At 41.2% G+C, this 21148-nt stretch overlaps 1 protein-coding gene across 1 annotated transcript in view; it reads right to left on the bottom strand.

Annotated features, from left to right (window-relative positions):
- The window catches only part of LOC142213005 (nuclear receptor subfamily 2 group F member 5-like), a 20485-nt gene extending 19613 nt beyond the window's left edge, over window positions 1-872 (bottom strand). The window contains exon 1 of the mRNA XM_075281149.1: window positions 479-872. Coding sequence (XP_075137250.1) covers window positions 479-872 — 394 coding nt within the window. The remainder of the gene's footprint in view (window positions 1-478) is intronic.
- Between the last annotated feature and the right edge of the window lie 20276 nt (window positions 873-21148).

Below are 21148 nucleotides of genomic sequence, written 5' to 3'. Positions count from 1 at the left end.
TTATAATTTAATACCAAATTTCCAATTTTTGCAAATTTGTGTAAATCTACAGGTATTACATCTATATTAACCAAAAACTTAAAAATTAAATTTTTTTCTCCATATGGATATAAACCAACCTGATGTCTGATACAATAATCATCTTCAGGAAAGTCAATGTGTAGAATTGGTTGCCCCTATGAATGGACTCAGATACAATTTTTTCAATTTTTTGTCTATTTTTTTTATCTTATATATGTTTAAAACCTTTAGGTTTCTATTTCGTCCAACAGAACCGTTGTACTATCGAGACTCAATGCTCATGAATTTTTTTTACAATATTAATTTTTCAAAAACATTCAAGGCACGAAATGAATGAGCCGATATTGGTTATCGAAGAAAAGAGGAGATTAAAAATGTGAAACGTCAGAAGGTTTTCTAGGAAATGTCTAAGTGCCCCAGACCTGTACAGCCCCACCCTGCCCATGCCAGGACTCACCTTCTCTCCTCATGCCAACTTTTAGGCACTTCTTTAAGCGACAGTATTGGCACTGGTTCCTATGATGCTGGTCTATAGGACAGTCTCTGTTGCCCCTACAAGTGTAGGTGAGGTTCCTTCTCACTGACCTCTTAAAGAAGCTCTTGCACCCTTCGCAGGTGAACTGACCATAGTGCTTGCCACTTGACTTGTCCCCACACACCATACAGTCCACGTTGGGAACTCCTTTGTCCCCTGAATGAACAGGGTCCTGACCTGGGACAACTCCTTTAGGCGTGCTCGGTGTTTGAGGTGTGCCCCCTGGGTCCTGATTGCACAGCCCAGGTGGGTTGCTCACCTGAGAGGCTCCCACCCCGGGGATGTCTTCCTGCCAAGGGTTAACCACCATGGCCATAATACTGTATCAAAAGCTCCACAATCAGAAGCAGCACCACAAGCCGGGAGGGCGAATGTGAAAGTCTGCAAAGTTTACCCAGTCCAAAGGCAAATGAAAGAGAAAGTGGCGTAGAGAGGCTGCCTTGTTGTTTTAGGAAGGTATATAGTCATACATATGTCTATATCCCCTCAGATCCAAAAACAGGCTGCCCCACACTGTGTCCAGAGTCCAGATATCCCTCCAAGAAAACAGGAAGACTGAGTGTGCGTTCAGATCCTCCTTCCAGGGAGGGCGAGATTAGTCATGCACTCCCAGCACTAATGTCCATGTGTGCCTGCAACAATCTGTGTGTGGGACTGACTGCAAAGGAAGAAAAAAAAAGTTGGCTTCTTTACCACCTACAAGAGAGAGAGAAAAAAATAAAAAAAATTACCCAAAAATCAAAAATATCTAAAAATAATATTCCACTTCATATTCATTAAAATATTCCTTAGCACTGTATAATCGAAAATCAAAAATATTTTTGAGAAAATTTTTGTAAATTTTTTTTAACATTTTTGAAAAAAAATTATTAATTTTTTTTTTTGCGGAATAAAAATCGTTTTCGATAGCTAATGATACATAGGGAAGGAAAGCGGCTACTTACGTGCAATGTAGCTTCTCGGGAATGTACGGAGAGATCGGCTTTAGTCACTTATATAGAAATGCTGACTGTCCCCCATAGAAGACAATGCTGCTGCAGCTTGCACACCAGGCTAATGAATAGCTTGAAAGAAGTTCGAAAAGTGACACAGATTTTGCCTCTTCGTAAGACCCAACCCCTTTCCCTCCTCTAGAGCCTCCTGTGAGTGTGGATGCCCCTCTGCTGCAGTGAACTCTGACAGTAAGTCCCATTTACACTGTGTCCATGGAGATCTCCTAATCAGGACAGACATGGGGCTGAGCTATGACTTCACGGTGAGCTGGGATGAGCTTGATCCTGGCGCAGTTATTGGTTCGCGAATAGAGGGGGCTGGAAGGCTATAGGGGGGGGACTGGCTACTGACAGAGGCTGTGTCATGCTGCCTTGTTTCCTCTGCTCACCTGCTAGGGGGCTTTCTCTCAAATGAACAGCAAAAATAATGAAGAACATAAGAATTCGGAGAGGGAGGGTATTGCAACCAATGCAGAGAGGGAGAGATTGGGTGCACCTTCAAAGAAAAAAAAAAAAAGCTCTAAAAATGCTCAACCACGATGTGTGTGATATAAAATGCTAATACGCCATATAATACAGCACGGTGAAATATGTTAATGCAATAAAAATATATAATAGACACATCACAACATAAATAATATATAAATATATAATAAATAATGTGCATTGCAAAGCTTCGAAAAAGGCTCAACCTAGATAGAATATAAAATTGTAAAACAGAATAGAAAATAGCTATAACATAATAGGTAATAAATGTATAATAGTACTGTCAAAACATCGAAATAAGGAATATGATAAGTAATATGAAATGTAAGGCTTGGAAAAGGCTCCGTTTATTCTAGAAAGGCTCAGCCGTCCTATATAAGAGCAGGGTGGAATATGTTTATTGCTAGATAGAGAGAAAATAGAGACGTCAACATAGAAATAATGAAAATAAAAATTTTACAAATATAATATATGGAATGATATGTAATGTAGGGCTCAGAAAAGGCTTGGTTTATTCTAGAACTTCTCAGCCATCCTATAAAAGAGCAGGGTGGAATATGTTTATTGCTAGATACATAGAAAATAGAAATGTCAATATAGAAATAGTGAAAATAAAACGTATACAAATATAATATATGGAATGATATGTAATGTAGGGCTCGGAAAGGCTCAGTTTATTCTAGAAATGCTCAGCTGTCTTATATAAACAGCAGGGTGGGATATGTTTATTGCTAGATACATAGAAAATAGAAATAATGAAAATAAATAGTATACAAAATATAATATATGGAATGATATGTAATGTAGGGCATGGAAAAGGCTCGGTTTATTCTAGAAATGCTCAGCTGTCCTATATAAACAGCAGGGTGGGATATGTTTATTGCTAGATACATAGAAAATAGAAATAATGAAAATAAATAGTATACAAAATATAACATATGGAATGATGCATAACGTAGGGCTCGGAAAAGGCTCAGTCCATTGTAGAAATGTTCATCTGTCCTATAAAACAGCAGGGTGGGAAATATTTATTGCTAGATACAAAGAAAATAGAGATGTCAACATAGACATAATGAAAGTAAAAAGTATACAAATATAATATATGGAATGATAGGTAATGTAAGGCTCGGAAAAGGCTCAGTTTATTCTAGAAATGAATTGATTCATTGGGATAAATGTATTCCATGATATATGTGGTTGATATATTTTATACGTTAGTCCCGTATATAAAGGGATCCATTTTTGAAAGAATCGTGTATATTATTTTATTCTTTAATTTTTTCATTTTCCATTTCTTTAACTACAGAAAAGAACTTAGGATTTAAAAAAAAAAAAAAAAAAAGAAGAACTGATAGAGAACAGCAAGAATGAATGAACGACACATTGTCACCGAGGTATAGTATATTGTCAGGGAATGGATCAAACAGTGCCTTCATGTGAACAGTCACGGATAAACGCTCAGATAAGTTACCAGTAACAGTGTCATCTATTTGTATCTATCTGTATCATATCTATCTAATATCTATCTCCCTATGTAACTATCTATCTATCTCCTATCTCTATCTATCTATCTATCTATCTATCTATCTATCTATCTGTATCATCTATCTATCTATCTATCTATCTATCTATCTATCTCCTATCTATCTATCTATCTATCTATCTATCTATCTATCTATCTATTATTGTATACATTTATCTATATCATATCTAAAATCCATTTTTCTATTTTCTATCTTTCCATCTATACAACACAACTAAACTCAAATAGACAATAACATCTCTGGGATATCTTCGCCATGGATGCATACCAGACACACAGTCCCCTATTTTGCTTCTGCAAACTGAATAAAAAAGAAGAAATTCTATGTCTGAATCACATGCAAAAGTGGAACCACATTATTTGAGTCAAATTCATACACCATGTATCAACCTATGCATGGGCCTTGCTCAAGATCTATGTAACTCACATCTATATTTCTATCTATCTATTATCTATCTATCTATCTATCTATCTATCTATCTATCTATCTATCTATCTATCTATCTATCTATCTCCTATGTATCTCCTATCTATCTATCTCCTATCTATCTATCTATCTATCTCCTATCTATCTATCTATCTATCTATCTATCTCATATCTATCTATCTATCTATCTATCTATCTATCTATCTATCATCTATCTATCTATCTATCTCCTATCTATCTATCTCCTATCTATCTATCTATCTATCTATCTATCTATCTATCTATCTATCTATCTATCTATCTATCTCCTATGTATCTCCTATCTATCTATCTCCTATCTATCTATCTATCTATCTATCTATCTCCTATCTATTTATCTATCTATCTCCTATCTATCTATCTATCTATCTATCTATCTATCTATCTATCTCCTATCTATCTATCTATCTATCTATCTATCTATCTATCTCCTATCTATCTATCTATCTATCTATCTATCTATCTATCTCCTATCTATCTATCTATCTATCTATCTCCTATCTATCTATCTATCTATCTATCTATCTATCCATCCATCCATCCATCCATCCATCCTACACTCAGGTGAATACATATATTGGTCTATCATAGAGCAGGCAGGTGCACTACCATCACATCTCTTTGGCTGGATTGCTCTGGTTAGCAGTAGAGATGAGCGAACAGTGTTCTATCGAACACATGTTCGATCGGATATCAGGGTGTTCGCCATGTTCGAATCGAATCGAACACCACGTGGTAAAGTGCGCCAAAATTCGATTCCCCTCCCACCTTCCCTGGCGCCTTTTTTGCACCAATAACAGCGCAGGGGAGGTGGGACAGGAACTACGACACTGGGGGCATTGAAAAAAATTGGAAAAAGTCATTGGCTGCCGAAATCAGGTGACCTCCATTTTAGACGAATAGTGGATTTCAAATCCGGGTCATATGAGAATGTGAACTTTGTGACTATGAGACAGGGATAGCTGTACAGGCAGGGATAGCTAGGGATAACCTTTATTTAGGGGGGAATGTTATTAAAAATAACTTTTTGGGGCTCTATCGGGTGTGTAATTGTGATTTTTGTGAGATAAACTTTTTCCCATAGGGATGCATTGGCCAGCGCTGATTGGCCGAATTCCGTACTCTGGCCAATCAGTGCTGGCCAATGCATTCTATTAGCTTGATGAAGCAGAGTGTGCACAAGGGTTCAAGCGCACCCTCGGCTCTGATGTAGCAGAGCCGAGGCTGCACAAGGGTTCAAGCGCACCCTCGGCTCTGATGTAGGAGAGCCGAGGGTGCACTTGAACCCTTGTGCAGCCTCGGCTCTGCTACATCAGAGCCGAGGGTGCGCTTGAACCCTTGTGCACACTCTGCTTCATCAAGCTAATAGAATGCATTGGCCAGCGCTGATTGGCCAATGTATTCTATTAGCCTGATGAAGTAGAGCTGAATGTGTGTGCTAAGCACACACATTCAGCTCTACTTCATCGGGCTAATAGAATGCATTGGCCAGCGCTGATTGGCCAGAGTACGGAACTCGACCAATCAGCGCTGGCTCTGCTGGAGGAGGCGGAGTCTAAGATCGCTCCACACCAGTCTCCATTCAGGTCCGACCTTAGACTCCGCCTCCTCCGGCAGAGCCAGCGCTGATTGGCCGAAGGCTGGCCAATGCATTCCTATGCGAATGCAGAGACTTAGCAGTGCTGAGTCAGTTTTGCTCAACTACACATCTGATGCACACTCGGCACTGCTACATCAGATGTAGCAATCTGATGTAGCAGAGCCGAGGGTGCACTAGAACCCCTGTGCAAACTCAGTTCACGCTAATAGAATGCATTGGCCAGCGCTGATTGGCCAATGCATTCTATTAGCCCGATGAAGTAGAGCTGAATGTGTGTGCTAAGCACACACATTCAGCACTGCTTCATCACGCCAATACAATGCATTAGCCAGTGCTGATTGGCCAGAGTACGGAATTCGGCCAATCAGTGCTGGCTCTGCTGGAGGAGGCGGAGTCTAAGGTCGGACCTGAATGGAGACTGGTGTGGAGCGATCTTAGACTCCGCCTCCTCCAGCAGAGCCAGCGCTGATTGGTCGAGTTCCGTACTCTGGCCAATCAGCGCTGGCCAATGCATTCTATTAGCCCGATGAAGTAGAGCTGAATGTGTGTGCTTAGCACACACATTCAGCTCTACTTCATCAGGCTAATAGAATACATTGGCCAATCAGCGCTGGCCAATGCATTCTATTAGCTTGATGAAGCAGAGTGTGCACAAGGGTTCAAGCGCACCCTCGGCTCTGATGTAGCAGAGCCGAGGCTGCACAAGGGTTCAAGTGCACCCTCGGCTCTCCTACATCAGAGCCGAGGGTGCGCTTGAACCCTTGTGCAGCCTCGGCTCTGCTACATCAGAGCCGAGGGTGCGCTTGAACCCTTGTGCACACTCTGCTTCATCAAGCTAATAGAATGCATTGGCCAGCACTGATTGGCCAGAGTACGGAATTCGGCCAATCAGCGCTGGCCAATGCATTCTATTAGCCCGATGAAGTAGAGCTGAATGTGTGTGCTAAGCACACACATTCAGCACTGCTTCATCACGCCAATACAATGCATTAGCCAGTGCTGATTGGCCAGAGTACGGAATTCGGCCAATCAGCGCTGGCTCTGCTGGAGGAGGCGGAGTCTAAGATCGCTCCACACCAGTCTCCATTCAGGTCCGACCTTAGACTCCGCCTCCTCCAGCAGAGCCAGCGCTGATTGGCCGAATTCCGTACTCTGGCCAATCAGCACTGGCTAATGCATTGTATTGGCTTGATGAAGCAGTGCTGAATGTGTGTGCTTAGCACACACATTCAGCTCTACTTCATCGGGCTAATAGAATGCATTGGCCAGCGCTGATTGGCCGAATTCCGTACTCTGGCCAATCAGCACTGGCTAATGCATTGTATTGGCTTGATGAAGCAGTGCTGAATGTGTGTGCTTAGCACACACATTCAGCTCTACTTCATCGGGCTAATAGAATGCATTGGCCAATCAGCGCTGGCCAATGCATTCTATTAGCGTGAACTGAGTTTGCACAGGGGTTCTAGTGCACCCTCGGCTCTGCTACATCAGATTGCTACATCTGATGTAGCAGTGCCGAGTGTGCATCAGATGTGTAGTTGAGCAAAACTGACTCAGCACTGCTAAGTCTCTGCATTCGCATAGGAATGCATTGGCCAGCCTTCGGCCAATCAGCGCTGGCTCTGCCGGAGGAGGCGGAGTCTAAGGTCGGACCTGAATGGAGACTGGTGTGGAGCGATCTTAGACTCCGCCTCCTCCAGCAGAGCCAGCGCTGATTGGTCGAGTTCCGTACTCTGGCCAATCAGCACTGGCCAATGCATTTCTATGGGGAAAAGTTAGCTTGCGAAAATCGCAAACTGACAGGGATTTCCATGAAATAAAGTGACTTTTATGCCCCCAGACATGCTTCCCCTGCTGTCCCAGTGTCATTCCAGGGTGTTGGTATCATTTCCTGGGGTGTCATAGTGGACTTGGTGACCCTCCAGACACGAATTTGGGTTTCCCCCTTAACGAGTTTATGTTCCCCATAGACTATAATGGGGTTCGAAACCCATTCGAACACTCGAACAGTGAGCGGCTGTTCGAATCGAATTTCGAACCTCGAACATTTTAGTGTTCGCTCATCTCTAGTTAGCAGGTCTGCCCGTGTGCCGGGGATTCATTACAACCGCTGACACTACTGTACTATATACTGGAGACCTACTGCATAGATTATCCGGAAATTTCTATGTCTGGCTGTCAGGCTGATGTAACTGGCAGATGTATTAGAATGAAACTAGGGATTACTGAATTATAGAAATGTATACACAGAATATTATTGTTACTCCACCCAGTAGAGATTACAATCTAATACAGAAGACTTTGGCAGATTTTACACACACCATGTTACAGTAAGAATCAACCCATGATCTTCAGACAGCCGTCCTGTGCTACTCAAGACGTTTACGAGGTTGCCTGCTTTGAACAATCCCCTTTTGTTAGAAGTATCCCCCAATAGTAAGAAGAACATTGGGGCCCCTGCCGCAGCAACCAGTTGTAATGTGCAGACTGTGAAGGAGTCAGGAAGCAAGTATGGAATTTTCCTGCAGCGCCACCACAGGAGAAATCAAACATTACACAGTTACATTCATAACCCCCCCTCCCCATTAAAGTAATATAAGTAACGGTTATGTCCTTAAGAGCAAGATAAAGGCTGCAAACAGTATGTACACAGTGACTGCACCAGCAGAATAGTGAGCGCAGCTCTGGAGTATAATACAGGATGTAACTCAGGATCAGTACAGGATAAGTAATGTAATGTATGTACACAGTGACTGTACCAGCAGAATAGTGAGCGCAGCTCTGGAGTATAATTCAGGATGTAACTCAGGATCAGTACAGGATAAGTAATGTAATGTATGTACACAGTGACTGCACCAGCAGAATAGTGAGCGCAGCTCTGGAGTATAATACAGGATGTAACTCAGGATCAGTACAGGATAAGTAATGTAATGTATGTACACAGTGATGCACCAGCAGAATAGTGAGTGCAGCTCTGGAGTATAATACAGGATAAGTAATGTAATGTATGTACACAGAGACTATACCAGCAGAATAGTGAGTGCAGCTCTGGAGTATAATACAGGATGTAACTCAGGATCAGTACAGGATAAGTAATGTAATGTATGTACACAGTGACTGCACCAGCAGAATAGTGAATGCAGCTCTGGAGTATAATACAGGATAAGTAATGTAATGTATGTACACAGTGACTGCACCAGCAGAATAGTGAGTGCAGCTCTGGAGTATAATACAGGATGTAACTCAGGATCAGTACAGGATAAATAATGTAATGTATGTACACTGACTGTACCAGCAGAATAGTGAGTGCAGCTCTGGAGTATAATACAGGATGTAACTCAGGATCAGTACAGGATAAATAATGTAATGTATGTACACAGTGACTGCACCAGCAGAATAGTGAGCGCAGCTCTGGAGTATAATACAGGATGTAACTCAGGATCAGTACAGGATAAATAATGTAATGTATGTACACTGACTGTACCAGCAGAATAGTGAGTGCAGCTCTGGAGTATAATACAGGATGTAACTCAGGATCAGTACAGGATAAATAATGTAATGTATGTACACTGACTGTACCAGCAGAATAGTGAGTGCAGCTCTGGAGTATAATACAGGATGTAACTCAGGATCAGTACAGGATAAGTAATGTAATGTATGTACACAGTGACTGCACCAGCAGAATAGTGAATGCAGCTCTGGAGTATAATACAGGATAAGTAATGTAATGTATGTACACAGTGACTGCACCAGCAGAATAGTGAGTGCAGCTCTGGAGTATAATACAGGATGTAACTCAGGATCAGTACAGGATAAATAATGTAATGTATGTACACTGACTGTACCAGCAGAATAGTGAGTGCAGCTCTGGAGTATAATACAGGATGTAACTCAGGATCAGTACAGGATAAATAATGTAATGTATGTACACAGTGACTGCACCAGCAGAATAGTGAGTGCAGCTCTGGAGTATAATACAGGATGTAACTCAGGATCAGTACAGGATAAGTAATGTAATGGGACGTACACAGTTACCTGATACTTCTCAGTATGCTTGAGGACATAGGTACCCAGGATTTGACATCTGGATATAATGTATCGTATATACTCGAATATAAGCCGAATTTTTCAGCACAGTTTTTGTGCTCAAAAAGTTCCCCTCGGCTTATACTTGAGTCAAGTAAAAAAAAAAAGAAAATTTTTTTTTTTTTTTTGGGGGGGGGTCTATGACCAGCCACAATAGTAATGTATAGAATCTCCCAAAAATAGTGAAAAAAAGAAGCTTTAAGAAAAATATGATAAAAAAATAAAGTAAATAAAAGTTGTAAATCCCTCCTTTCCCTAGAATACATATAAAAGTAGAGAATGACTGTGACACACAAACACATTAGGTCTCCCTGTGTCTGACAGTGCCCAGTCTACTGAATATAGGTTATCTGCAGTGCTCCTGTTCCGTCAGGAAGGGGTTAATAGGAGCACTGCAGATCCCCTATATTCAGCCAGGCTGAATTCCAAGTGGGGGAAAAAAAAACCAGTTCTCAAGCTCAGGGAAGGGGCAGACAGACAACCAAAACACCCCCTCCCCTCCCCCAGCAACTACTGCACCCAAAAACTCCGGCCATTTTAATTTTTGAAATTTTCCAGTAGCTGCTGCATTTCCTCCCCCTAGGCTTATACTCGAGTCAATAAGTTTTCCCAGTTTTTTGTGGTAAAATTAGGGGCCTCGGCTTATATTCGGGTCGGCTTATGCTCGAGTATATACGGTATGTCTAATTTTGGCCATTTAGGGAGTGAGAAATATACCCACTACCATAATTTGAATTCCTTATTTCCCACCCTGGGTCCTGCTCCTCTTGGCCAGCCAGGCATTTTCTCTGTAGTGGCTCGACTCCCAAATTTAACTTTCCTCCCTAACTTTTCTTGTGGCGAAGGAATGGTTCACACTGGCAAAGACCGAGCGGGCATGGGGACTAGTTAAGTTGGAGTCTCCCCCTCTGTAGGCCCCATAGTTGCTGTGAGCTCTCGTGGGGTCCTATAGCACTTTTTGTGTCCTATGCCGGACGCAGGTCCTTTACCAGTTACAAGGCTGCATTTAATGCCTTCAATATCTATAGTAGCAGAAAAATGATAATTCAAGGATTATTTTTAAATTTTTTGGGGAGTTGGGGTCAGATAGGGTGGGGGTGGATAAGTCCACCCAGGATAGCATTGCTGCAGATTTTACCTGTCAATGTACAGAGGAATAGAGATGCAAGCAAGGGGGTGAGATTTTTCAAAAATTTACAAATTTTTTACAATTTGTTTTGCAGATTTCTTCTGTGGATTTTATCCCTTTAAGGTTACACACTGAAATATTTACCAAAATTTGCTCAAATTCACATGTGGATATGTGCACTGGACTTACCAGCCTGAACACAATGCAGGGAGATTAACTCTTAGCATGGCGGCTATCTACGATACTAGGAGTCCTACACTCTCCGTGACATACTGCTCCGTACTGTAATCTATAGGGGACTTTGGGGTGAGGCAGGGACCCCTAGTATCATAGAGAGCTATAATGCAAGGGGGTCCGTCTTCCCTCATATTGCTCAGACCGGTAAATCCATCACACACGGACCAAGTTTAGTGCCAAATCTGAATGTAACACATGAGTAATAATGGGTGTCCTGTGTTGGGACGGGGCAAACTCAGGGTTCGATCCCAGCTGGTTTGGATAGAACCGGAAGGGAAATTATTATACTCTGGGGTCTCTTCTGACCCCAACGTACGATAGCTGGAGGCCCAGGAGAGGAGACAAAAATTAGAAAAATTCAATAAAAATAAAATAAATAAATAAAAAAAATTGAAAAAATCTATGCTGACGCTCGGCATGCCCATGTCATCGCTGAGACCCAATCACAAGCCTCAGTGGTGACCTTAACCATGTGACGTCATAGAAGAGCTCCAGGTGCCGTGAGGAGGAAGATAAAGAGCGCTAGAAGCCACAAAGAGGCCCAAAGGAGACCCCAGAGTGTAATAATTTATCTGCAGCCGCCATATTAGTAGGTCCGAGACGAATCCCAAATTGTTCGGTTTTGCTAATTCAGTTTGTAGCAAATTGATTCGCCCATCTGAACACTCGAGTATTTTACAGCAGATTTGCAACAAATTCCATGGCGTATGGATCTATCCTGATAGTGGGGTTGCCCATAATGCTACCCATGCGGTTTTCTGGGACCCCGGAAAACATCAGCAGGTTGTGTAATGGTCTTTTTTTTTCTATTTGTTGCCCATTAACAAATGTTTACATAGCCCAACAGCCTGATGTGGCAGCCATAAAATGGAGTCATGTGACGTGTGGGTGCCATTAAAGGGACAATATATTGTGTGGGGGCCAATAAGGGGGAATTTTTTGACCTGCAAAGGAATGGGCAGTTCCAGTAAAGCGGCGTCGTTGCCTAAAAATTTTGATGACGGTGTCCACCAGATATAATGACAAACCCACGCCCCAGGCTATATATGTGGCTGTATTTGTCGGATATTTGCCACATCAACAAGGCGCCCATTTGGCCAAATGTCATCTCTAAATTTGGGATCATGGTGCAACACAGTATGATGCATCTTATAGATGCCCACCATGGAATATGTTAGCGCTATAGATAGAAATAATGATAATTATTAAGACTCCATAAATCTGCCGTGCAGTCGCCACTTGGGAGTGATGGAGAGGAGGTGTGTGGGGTTTCTGGAGATGACACACACAGGAAGGGTCCTCGTACAGTCTGGCTGCAGATCCTAGACACACTCATCTCTCGGACCCTTTTAAGCTTTGCGGTTGGTCAAAGGGGACTGTAAATAAGCTGTTTCTTATAATTGCCCATAAAATCTTTCACTCCAACCTCCATTATTCACTGCAAGCAGAGCCAAGGGGCTCACCAGTCACATAAATTTGTTTTGGATCCCTTTTAGGTAAAATTCATTACGTTTATCTAGAGTGAAATCCTTCTCCTAAGGTCAGAGATTCCTCAGGCTTTTCCCGATGATTTATAATCTGGATAGAGAGACTGAGAGTGATCATTATTCATTCAGGAAAAAAATCGTGGCTCTCAGGTGAACCCTCCGACACCGCCGGCTTCAACCCCATTTAATCCTAAGAGATTTGGGAACTTAAAATGAAGCAAAGGTTATATTGATGGGGGGATATTATTACAAGATTCGGCTACTGTAAGTACTGTAAGGAGGGCGGCCATTGGAGTGATAACGTTGTACACTTAAAGGAACAAAATTATCTTTGTCACCCATATCGACCAATCACGGTGCAGCTTTCATTGTTAAAGGGGTTGTCCGGGAAATAGAGAACTGGGATAGAAGGCCGGGGATGGCGAAACATAAAAAAAAAACGTACAAACTGCTGTTCTAACAGCAAAGTGCTGACTCCACCTGCGCAAATGTAAAGAACATTTTTGCTGTTCACCCAATATATAGTCTGACACCCCGTGTTACATTGGGGACAAAAAAACCTCTTATTATTCAATGCTTTCTGCTCACCCAATACAGTGTTAATGCTGAGCTGTGTATGTCTCTGCCACAGACAAGTAACGGAGCTCCTCAGATAGGGCGGGGGGAGGTGAGAGATCCGGATTTCTGAGCTATTTTCAGCTCTTCCACTTATCAGTCGGTTTAATTGAATTTGGCTGATAAGGGGTGAGATAGGGAGTCTTTTACCTCTGTATGAAATGTAAACTTACTCAAATCCAGCTCTGCTACATCAGCCTCTACATCAGCTTCATACTGTGGTAATTCATTTACAACCAATCCCTCATTACTGACTGCAAACATACTGCTATGGAGGGACCTAGCAGAGCAAAGGAACCTCACCCACCAATGTACTGAGAAAACCAGGAAGTGAACAGCGCATACAGCCTGCAGGCTGCTGAAACAAGCCAGTTGGGAATACCCCTTTGATAAAAAAAAAATATTTGCCTCTTAAGCATTTATTTTGTTGCTGCTCATGTACAGTATCTCAGCCAATAAACAGTCAGACAGAATTGTTGCCAATCACTAAAATGACTGGGAAAAAAGAGGGCAAGGGAGAGGAAAAAGGAGGCAAAGAGGAAAGACTTGTGCAAGTACTAACAATAAGAATGTGGATGGCAACAGCAACATTACTGGCCTTGACAGCCCTGCCAGTAGCCACAGTTTTGACATACTTCCTGAGAATAAATATGTTTTTTGAAAGCAGTTAACCACAAATGTTGAGTCAGAGTTGGTGGTACTGGTGGTAGTTCTGGTAGGGCACGAGGGGGAAATTTTATGGGGATTATGAAGGCATAGAGGAACCCTATTGCCATTATGAGTCACAAAATAGTGGGAAAAATGATATTACTGAATCTAATGATGATTCTATTACAGATAAGACCTGGCAACTGGGTTAGGGGGACAGGGTAAAATCAGAGGAAGAAAGTAATGGCAGCCATCACCAGTTACTTTGCCAAAATGAAATTTGCAGTGGTGCCAAACGAGAAATACCATTACATTCCTTCTTCCCATGATCAACTTTGTAGGCAGGTGACAACCACACCAAGCACACGGTCATCATTATCGATTATTATCATTATTATTTCACATCATTATCAAATGTGAAAACGCCACATTTTTGGCAACAGGAATTTTTGTAGTGTTTTTTTCTGCTTTTTTTTAAAAAAAAAATTCTATTTTTTTGCTGCGATTTGTTACGTGTGGCCTCAGCCTTAAGGGGTTTTTAAAAGAAAAGCTTTTATTGTGTTTTATAAACAGAGAATTTCCTTTAAGCCCAAAGATAACCTGAGCATCCTGGTGGCTTCCTGGTCAGTATTGTAGGGTGGCGGCGAGTGTCTCTCTGGCCGCCGCCGCTGTCGTCCTGGATTTGCACACCTGTGTTTTGGGGCTGCGGTAATTTTTGCCCTTTCGCTCCAGAAGCAATGGTCCCTGAGCTGAGATTTCTAATCCCTCCTGATGAACGGAAAGAAAAACACAGCTGCGGGGAGATGTGGACATGCTCCGATGGTGGATCTTTCATTCCTTCATGCAGCTCCTTCAAAATGGCTTGGACAGGGCAGAAAAAATTTGCAGAGTTCAAAGGTCGCGTACTGTTGAAGATCCATTCTCAAATATGTTCTGACATCTTGTGTGAATGTAGCAATTTTTCGGAAAGGTTCCTGGCGAGGTGCAGGAGGTTGGAAAGACTTTCTATAGATAGATGCGGTCACGCCGCTTGTTTAGTCCCGGTGTAATAAGTGTCATGATTTATTTATTCTTCTGCTTTCTTTTTTTTTGCGCTTGAAAATTTGTAAGACAATACATACATACTCTATAAGCGAAACCCGGAGGTATAAAACAGCGTGTAACAAGTTAATACCCTGCAAAAATAACCGCAACCAAAACAAAAGGGAAAACTAAGAAAAAACAAAAATGTACGGTAAAGTAAGACTAACACAATAAACTATTCATTAATTCACAAGGATCAGACTTGTATAGTAGGCGCTGGGGAAATAAATAATGCACAAAACAGGTGAAAAATAACAAGTCACCGCATAGGAGAGAAGGAAGGAGAGAGACGGGAGAAGGAAAAAGCAAGGAACAGAATGTCAGACGTCAAGGAAGAAGTCCAAGAGTCAGAAGCTCAGAAGTCCAAGAGTCAGAAGCTGCTGTACTGTTATATATATATATATATATATATATATATATATATATATATATATATATATTGTATATATGTATGTGCCAAGCTGAAAGTTTACATTATAAAATACACACAGTGATGTCACAGTAAAGGGATAATACACACAGTGATGTCACAGTACAGGGATAATACACACAGTGATGTCACAGTACAGGATAATACACACAGTGATGTCACAGTACAGGGATAATACACACAGTGATGTCACAGTACAGGATAATACACACAGTGATGTCACAGTACAGGATAATACACACAGTGATGTCACAGTACAGAGATAATACACACAGTGATGTCACAGTACAGAGATAATACACACAGTGATGTCACAGTACAGGGATAATACACACAGTGATGTCACAGTACAGAGATAATACACACAGTGATGTCACAGTACAGGGATAATACACACAGTGATGTCACAGTACAGGGATAATACACACAGTGATGTCACAGTACAGGATAATACACACAGTGATGTCACAGTACAGGGATAATACACACAGTGATGTCACAGTACAGGATAATACACACAGTGATGTCACAGTACAGGATAATACACACAGTGATGTCACAGTACAGGGATAATACACACAGTGATGTCACAGTACAGGGATAATACACGCAGTGATGTCACAGTACAGGATAATACACACAGTGATGTCACAGTACAGGATAATACACACAGTGATGTCACAGTACAGGATAATACACACAGTGATGTCACAGTACAGAGATAATACACACAGTGATGTCACAGTACAGAGATAATACACACAGTGATGTCACAGTATAGAGATAATACACACAGTGATGTCACAGTACAGGATAATACACACAGTGATGTCACAGTACAGAGATAATAAACACAGTGATGTCACAGTACAGGATAATACACACAGTGATGTCACAGTACAGGATAATACACACAGTGATGTCACAGTACAGGATAATACACACAGTGATGTCACAGTACAGAGATAATACACACAGTGATGTCACAGTACAGAGATAATACACACAGTGATGTCACAGTACAGGATAATACACACAGTGATGTCACAGTACAGGGATAATACACACAGTGATGTCACAGTACAGGATAATACACACAGTGATGTCACAGTACAGGATAATACACACAGTGATGTCACAGTACAGAGATAATACACACAGTGATGTCACAGTACAGAGATAATACACACAGTGATGTCACAGTACAGGGATAATACACACAGTGATGTCACAGTACAGAGATAATACACACAGTGATGTCACAGTACAGGGATAATACACACAGTGATGTCACAGTACAGGGATAATACACACAGTGATGTCACAGTACAGGATAATACACACAGTGATGTCACAGTACAGGGATAATACACACAGTGATGTCACAGTACAGGATAATACACACAGTGATGTCACAGTACAGGATAATACACACAGTGATGTCACAGTACAGGGATAATACACACAGTGATGTCACAGTACAGGGATAATACACGCAGTGATGTCACAGTACAGGATAATACACACAGTGATGTCACAGTACAGGATAATACACACAGTGATGTCACAGTACAGGATAATACACACAGTGATGTCACAGTACAGAGATAATACACACAGTGATGTCACAGTACAGAGATAATACACACAGTGATGTCACAGTATAGAGATAATACACACAGTGATGTCACAGTACAGGATAATACACACAGTGATGTCACAGTACAGAGATAATAAACACAGTGATGTCACAGTACAGGATAATACACACAGTGATGTCACAGTACAGGATAATACACACAGTGATGTCACAGTACAGGTTAATACACACAGTGATGTCACAGTACAGAGATAATACACACAGTGATGTCACAGTACAGAGATAATACACACAGTGATGTCACAGTACAGGATAATACACACAGTGATGTCACAGTACAGGGATAATACACACAGTGATGTCACAGTACAGGATAATATACACAGTGATGTCACAGTACAGGGATAATACACACAGTGATGTCACAGTACAGAGATAATACACACAGTGATGTCACAGTACAGAGATAATACACACAGTGATGTCAAAGTACAGGGATAATACACACAGTGATGTCACAGTACAGGGATAATACACACAGTGATGTCACAGTACAGGGATAATACACACAGTGATGTCACAGTACAGAGATAATACACACAGTGATGTCACAGTACAGAGATAATACACACAGTGATGTCACAGTATAGAGATAATACACACAGTGATGTCACAGTACAGGGATAATACACACAGTGATGTCACAGTATAGAGATAATACACACAGTGATGTCACAGTATAGAGATAATACACACAGTGATGTCACAGTACAGGGATAATACACACAGTGATGTCACAGTACAGGGATAATACACACAGTGATGTCACAGTACAGAGATAATACACACAGTGATGTCACAGTACAGAGATAATACACACAGTGATGTCACAGTACCGGGATAATACACACAGTGATGTCACAGTACAGAGATAATACACACAGTGATGTCACAGTACAGGATAATACACACAGTGATGTCACAGTACAGGATAATACACACAGTGATGTCACAGTACAGGGATAATACACACAGTGATGTCACAGTACAGGGATAATACACACAGTGATGTCACAGTACAGGGATAATACACACAGTGATGTCACAGTACAGGGATAATACACACAGTGATGTCACAGTACAGGGATAATACACACAGTGATGTCACAGTACAGAGATAATACACACAGTGATGTCACAGTATAGAGATAATACACACAGTGATGTCACAGTACAGGGATAATACACACAGTGATGTCACAGTACAGAGATAATACACACAGTGATGTCACAGTACAGGATAATACACACAGTGATGTCACAGTACAGGATAATACACACAGTGATGTCACAGTACAGGATAATACACACAGTGATGTCACAGTACAGGGATAATACACACAGTGATGTCACAGTACAGAGATAATACACACAGTGATGTCACAGTACAGGATAATACACACAGTGATGTCACAGTACAGAGATAATACACACAGTGATGTCAGAGTACAGAGATAATACACACAGTGATGTCGCAGTACAGAGATAATACACACAGTGATGTCACAGTACAGAGATAATACACACAGTGATGTCACAGTACAGGATAATACACACAGTGATGTCACAGTACAGGGATAATACACACAGTGATGTCACAGTACAGAGATAATACACACAGTGATGTCACAGTACAGGGATAATACACACAGTGATGTCACAGTACAGGGATAATACACACAGTGATGTCACAGTACAGGATAATACACACAGTGATGTCACAGTACAGGATAATACACACAGTGATGTCACAGTACAGGATAATACACACAGTGATGTCACAGTACAGGATAATACACACAGTGATGTCACAGTACAGAGATAATACACACAGTGATGTCACAGTACAGAGATAATACACACAGTGATGTCACAGTATAGAGATAATACACACAGTGATGTCACAGTACAGGATAATACACACAGTGATGTCACAGTACAGAGATAATAAACACAGTGATGTCACAGTACAGGATAATACACACAGTGATGTCACAGTACAGGATAATACACACAGTGATGTCACAGTACAGGATAATACACACAGTGATGTCACAGTACAGAGATAATACACACAGTGATGTCACAGTACAGAGATAATACACACAGTGATGTCACAGTACAGGATAATACACACAGTGATGTCACAGTACAGGGATAATACACACAGTGATGTCACAGTACAGGATAATATACACAGTGATGTCACAGTACAGGGATAATACACACAGTGATGTCACAGTACAGAGATAATACACACAGTGATGTCACAGTACAGAGATAATACACACAGTGATGTCAAAGTACAGGGATAATACACACAGTGATGTCACAGTACAGGGATAATACACACAGTGATGTCACAGTACAGGGATAATACACACAGTGATGTCACAGTACAGAGATAATACACACAGTGATGTCACAGTACAGAGATAATACACACAGTGATGTCACAGTATAGAGATAATACACACAGTGATGTCACAGTACAGGGATAATACACACAGTGATGTCACAGTATAGAGATAATACACACAGTGATGTCACAGTATAGAGATAATACACACAGTGATGTCACAGTACAGGGATAATACACACAGTGATGTCACAGTACAGGGATAATACACACAGTGATGTCACAGTACAGAGATAATACACACAGTGATGTCACAGTACAGAGATAATACACACAGTGATGTCACAGTACCGGGATAATACACACAGTGATGTCACAGTACAGAGATAATACACACAGTGATGTCACAGTACAGGATAATACACACAGTGATGTCACAGTACAGGATAATACACACAGTGATGTCACAGTACAGGGATAATACACACAGTGATGTCACAGTACAGGGATAATACACACAGTGATGTCACAGTACAGGGATAATACACACAGTGATGTCACAGTACAGGGATAATACACACAGTGATGTCACAGTACAGGGATAATACACACAGTGATGTCACAGTACAGAGATAATACACACAGTGATGTCACAGTATAGAGATAATACACACAGTGATGTCACAGTACAGGGATAATACACACAGTGATGTCACAGTACAGAGATAATACACACAGTGATGTCACAGTACAGGATAATACACACAGTGATGTCACAGTACAGGATAATACACACAGTGATGTCACAGTACAGGATAATACACACAGTGATGTCACAGTACAGGGATAATACACACAGTGATGTCACAGTACAGAGATAATACACACAGTGATGTCACAGTACAGGATAATACACACAGTGATGTCACAGTACAGAGATAATACACACAGTGATGTCACAGTACAGAGATAATACACACAGTGATGTCGCAGTACAGAGATAATACACACAGTGATGTCACAGTACAGGGATAATACACACAGTGATGTCACAGTACAGGATAATACACACAGTGATGTCACAGTACAGGGATAATACACACAGTGATGTCACAGTACAGAGATAATACACACAGTGATGTCACAGTACAGGGATAATACACACAGTGATGTCACAGTACAGGATAATACACACAGTGATGTCACAGTACAGAGATAATACACACAGTGATGTCATAGTACAGGATAATACACAGTGATGTCACAGTACAGGATAATACACACAGTGATGTCACAGTACAGGGATAATACACACAGTGATGTCACAGTACAGAGATAATACACACAGTGATGTCACAGTACAGGGATAATACACACAGTGATGTCACACTACAGAGATAATACACACAGTGATGTCATAGTACAGGATAATACACAGTGATGTCACAGTACAGTATAATACACACAGTGATGTCACAGTACAGGGATAATACACACAGTGATGTCACAGTACAGAGATAATACACACAGTGATGTCATAGTACAGGGATAATACACACAGTGATGTCACAGTACAGGATAATACACACAGTGATGTCACAGTACAGAGATAATACACACAGTGATGTCACAGTACAGAGATAATACACACAGTGATGTCACAGTACAGGATAATACACACAGTGATGTCACAGTACCGGGATAATACACACAGTGATGTCACAGTACAGGATAATACACACAGTGATGTCACAGTACAGAGATAATACAC

The sequence above is a fragment of the Leptodactylus fuscus genome, chromosome 7, assembly GCF_031893055.1.
Source record: "Leptodactylus fuscus isolate aLepFus1 chromosome 7, aLepFus1.hap2, whole genome shotgun sequence".
NCBI classification, from domain to species: Eukaryota; Metazoa; Chordata; class Amphibia; order Anura; family Leptodactylidae; genus Leptodactylus; species Leptodactylus fuscus.
The sequence above is the reverse complement of the archived record's forward strand: the minus strand, read 5'-3'. Positions and strand labels throughout refer to the sequence as shown.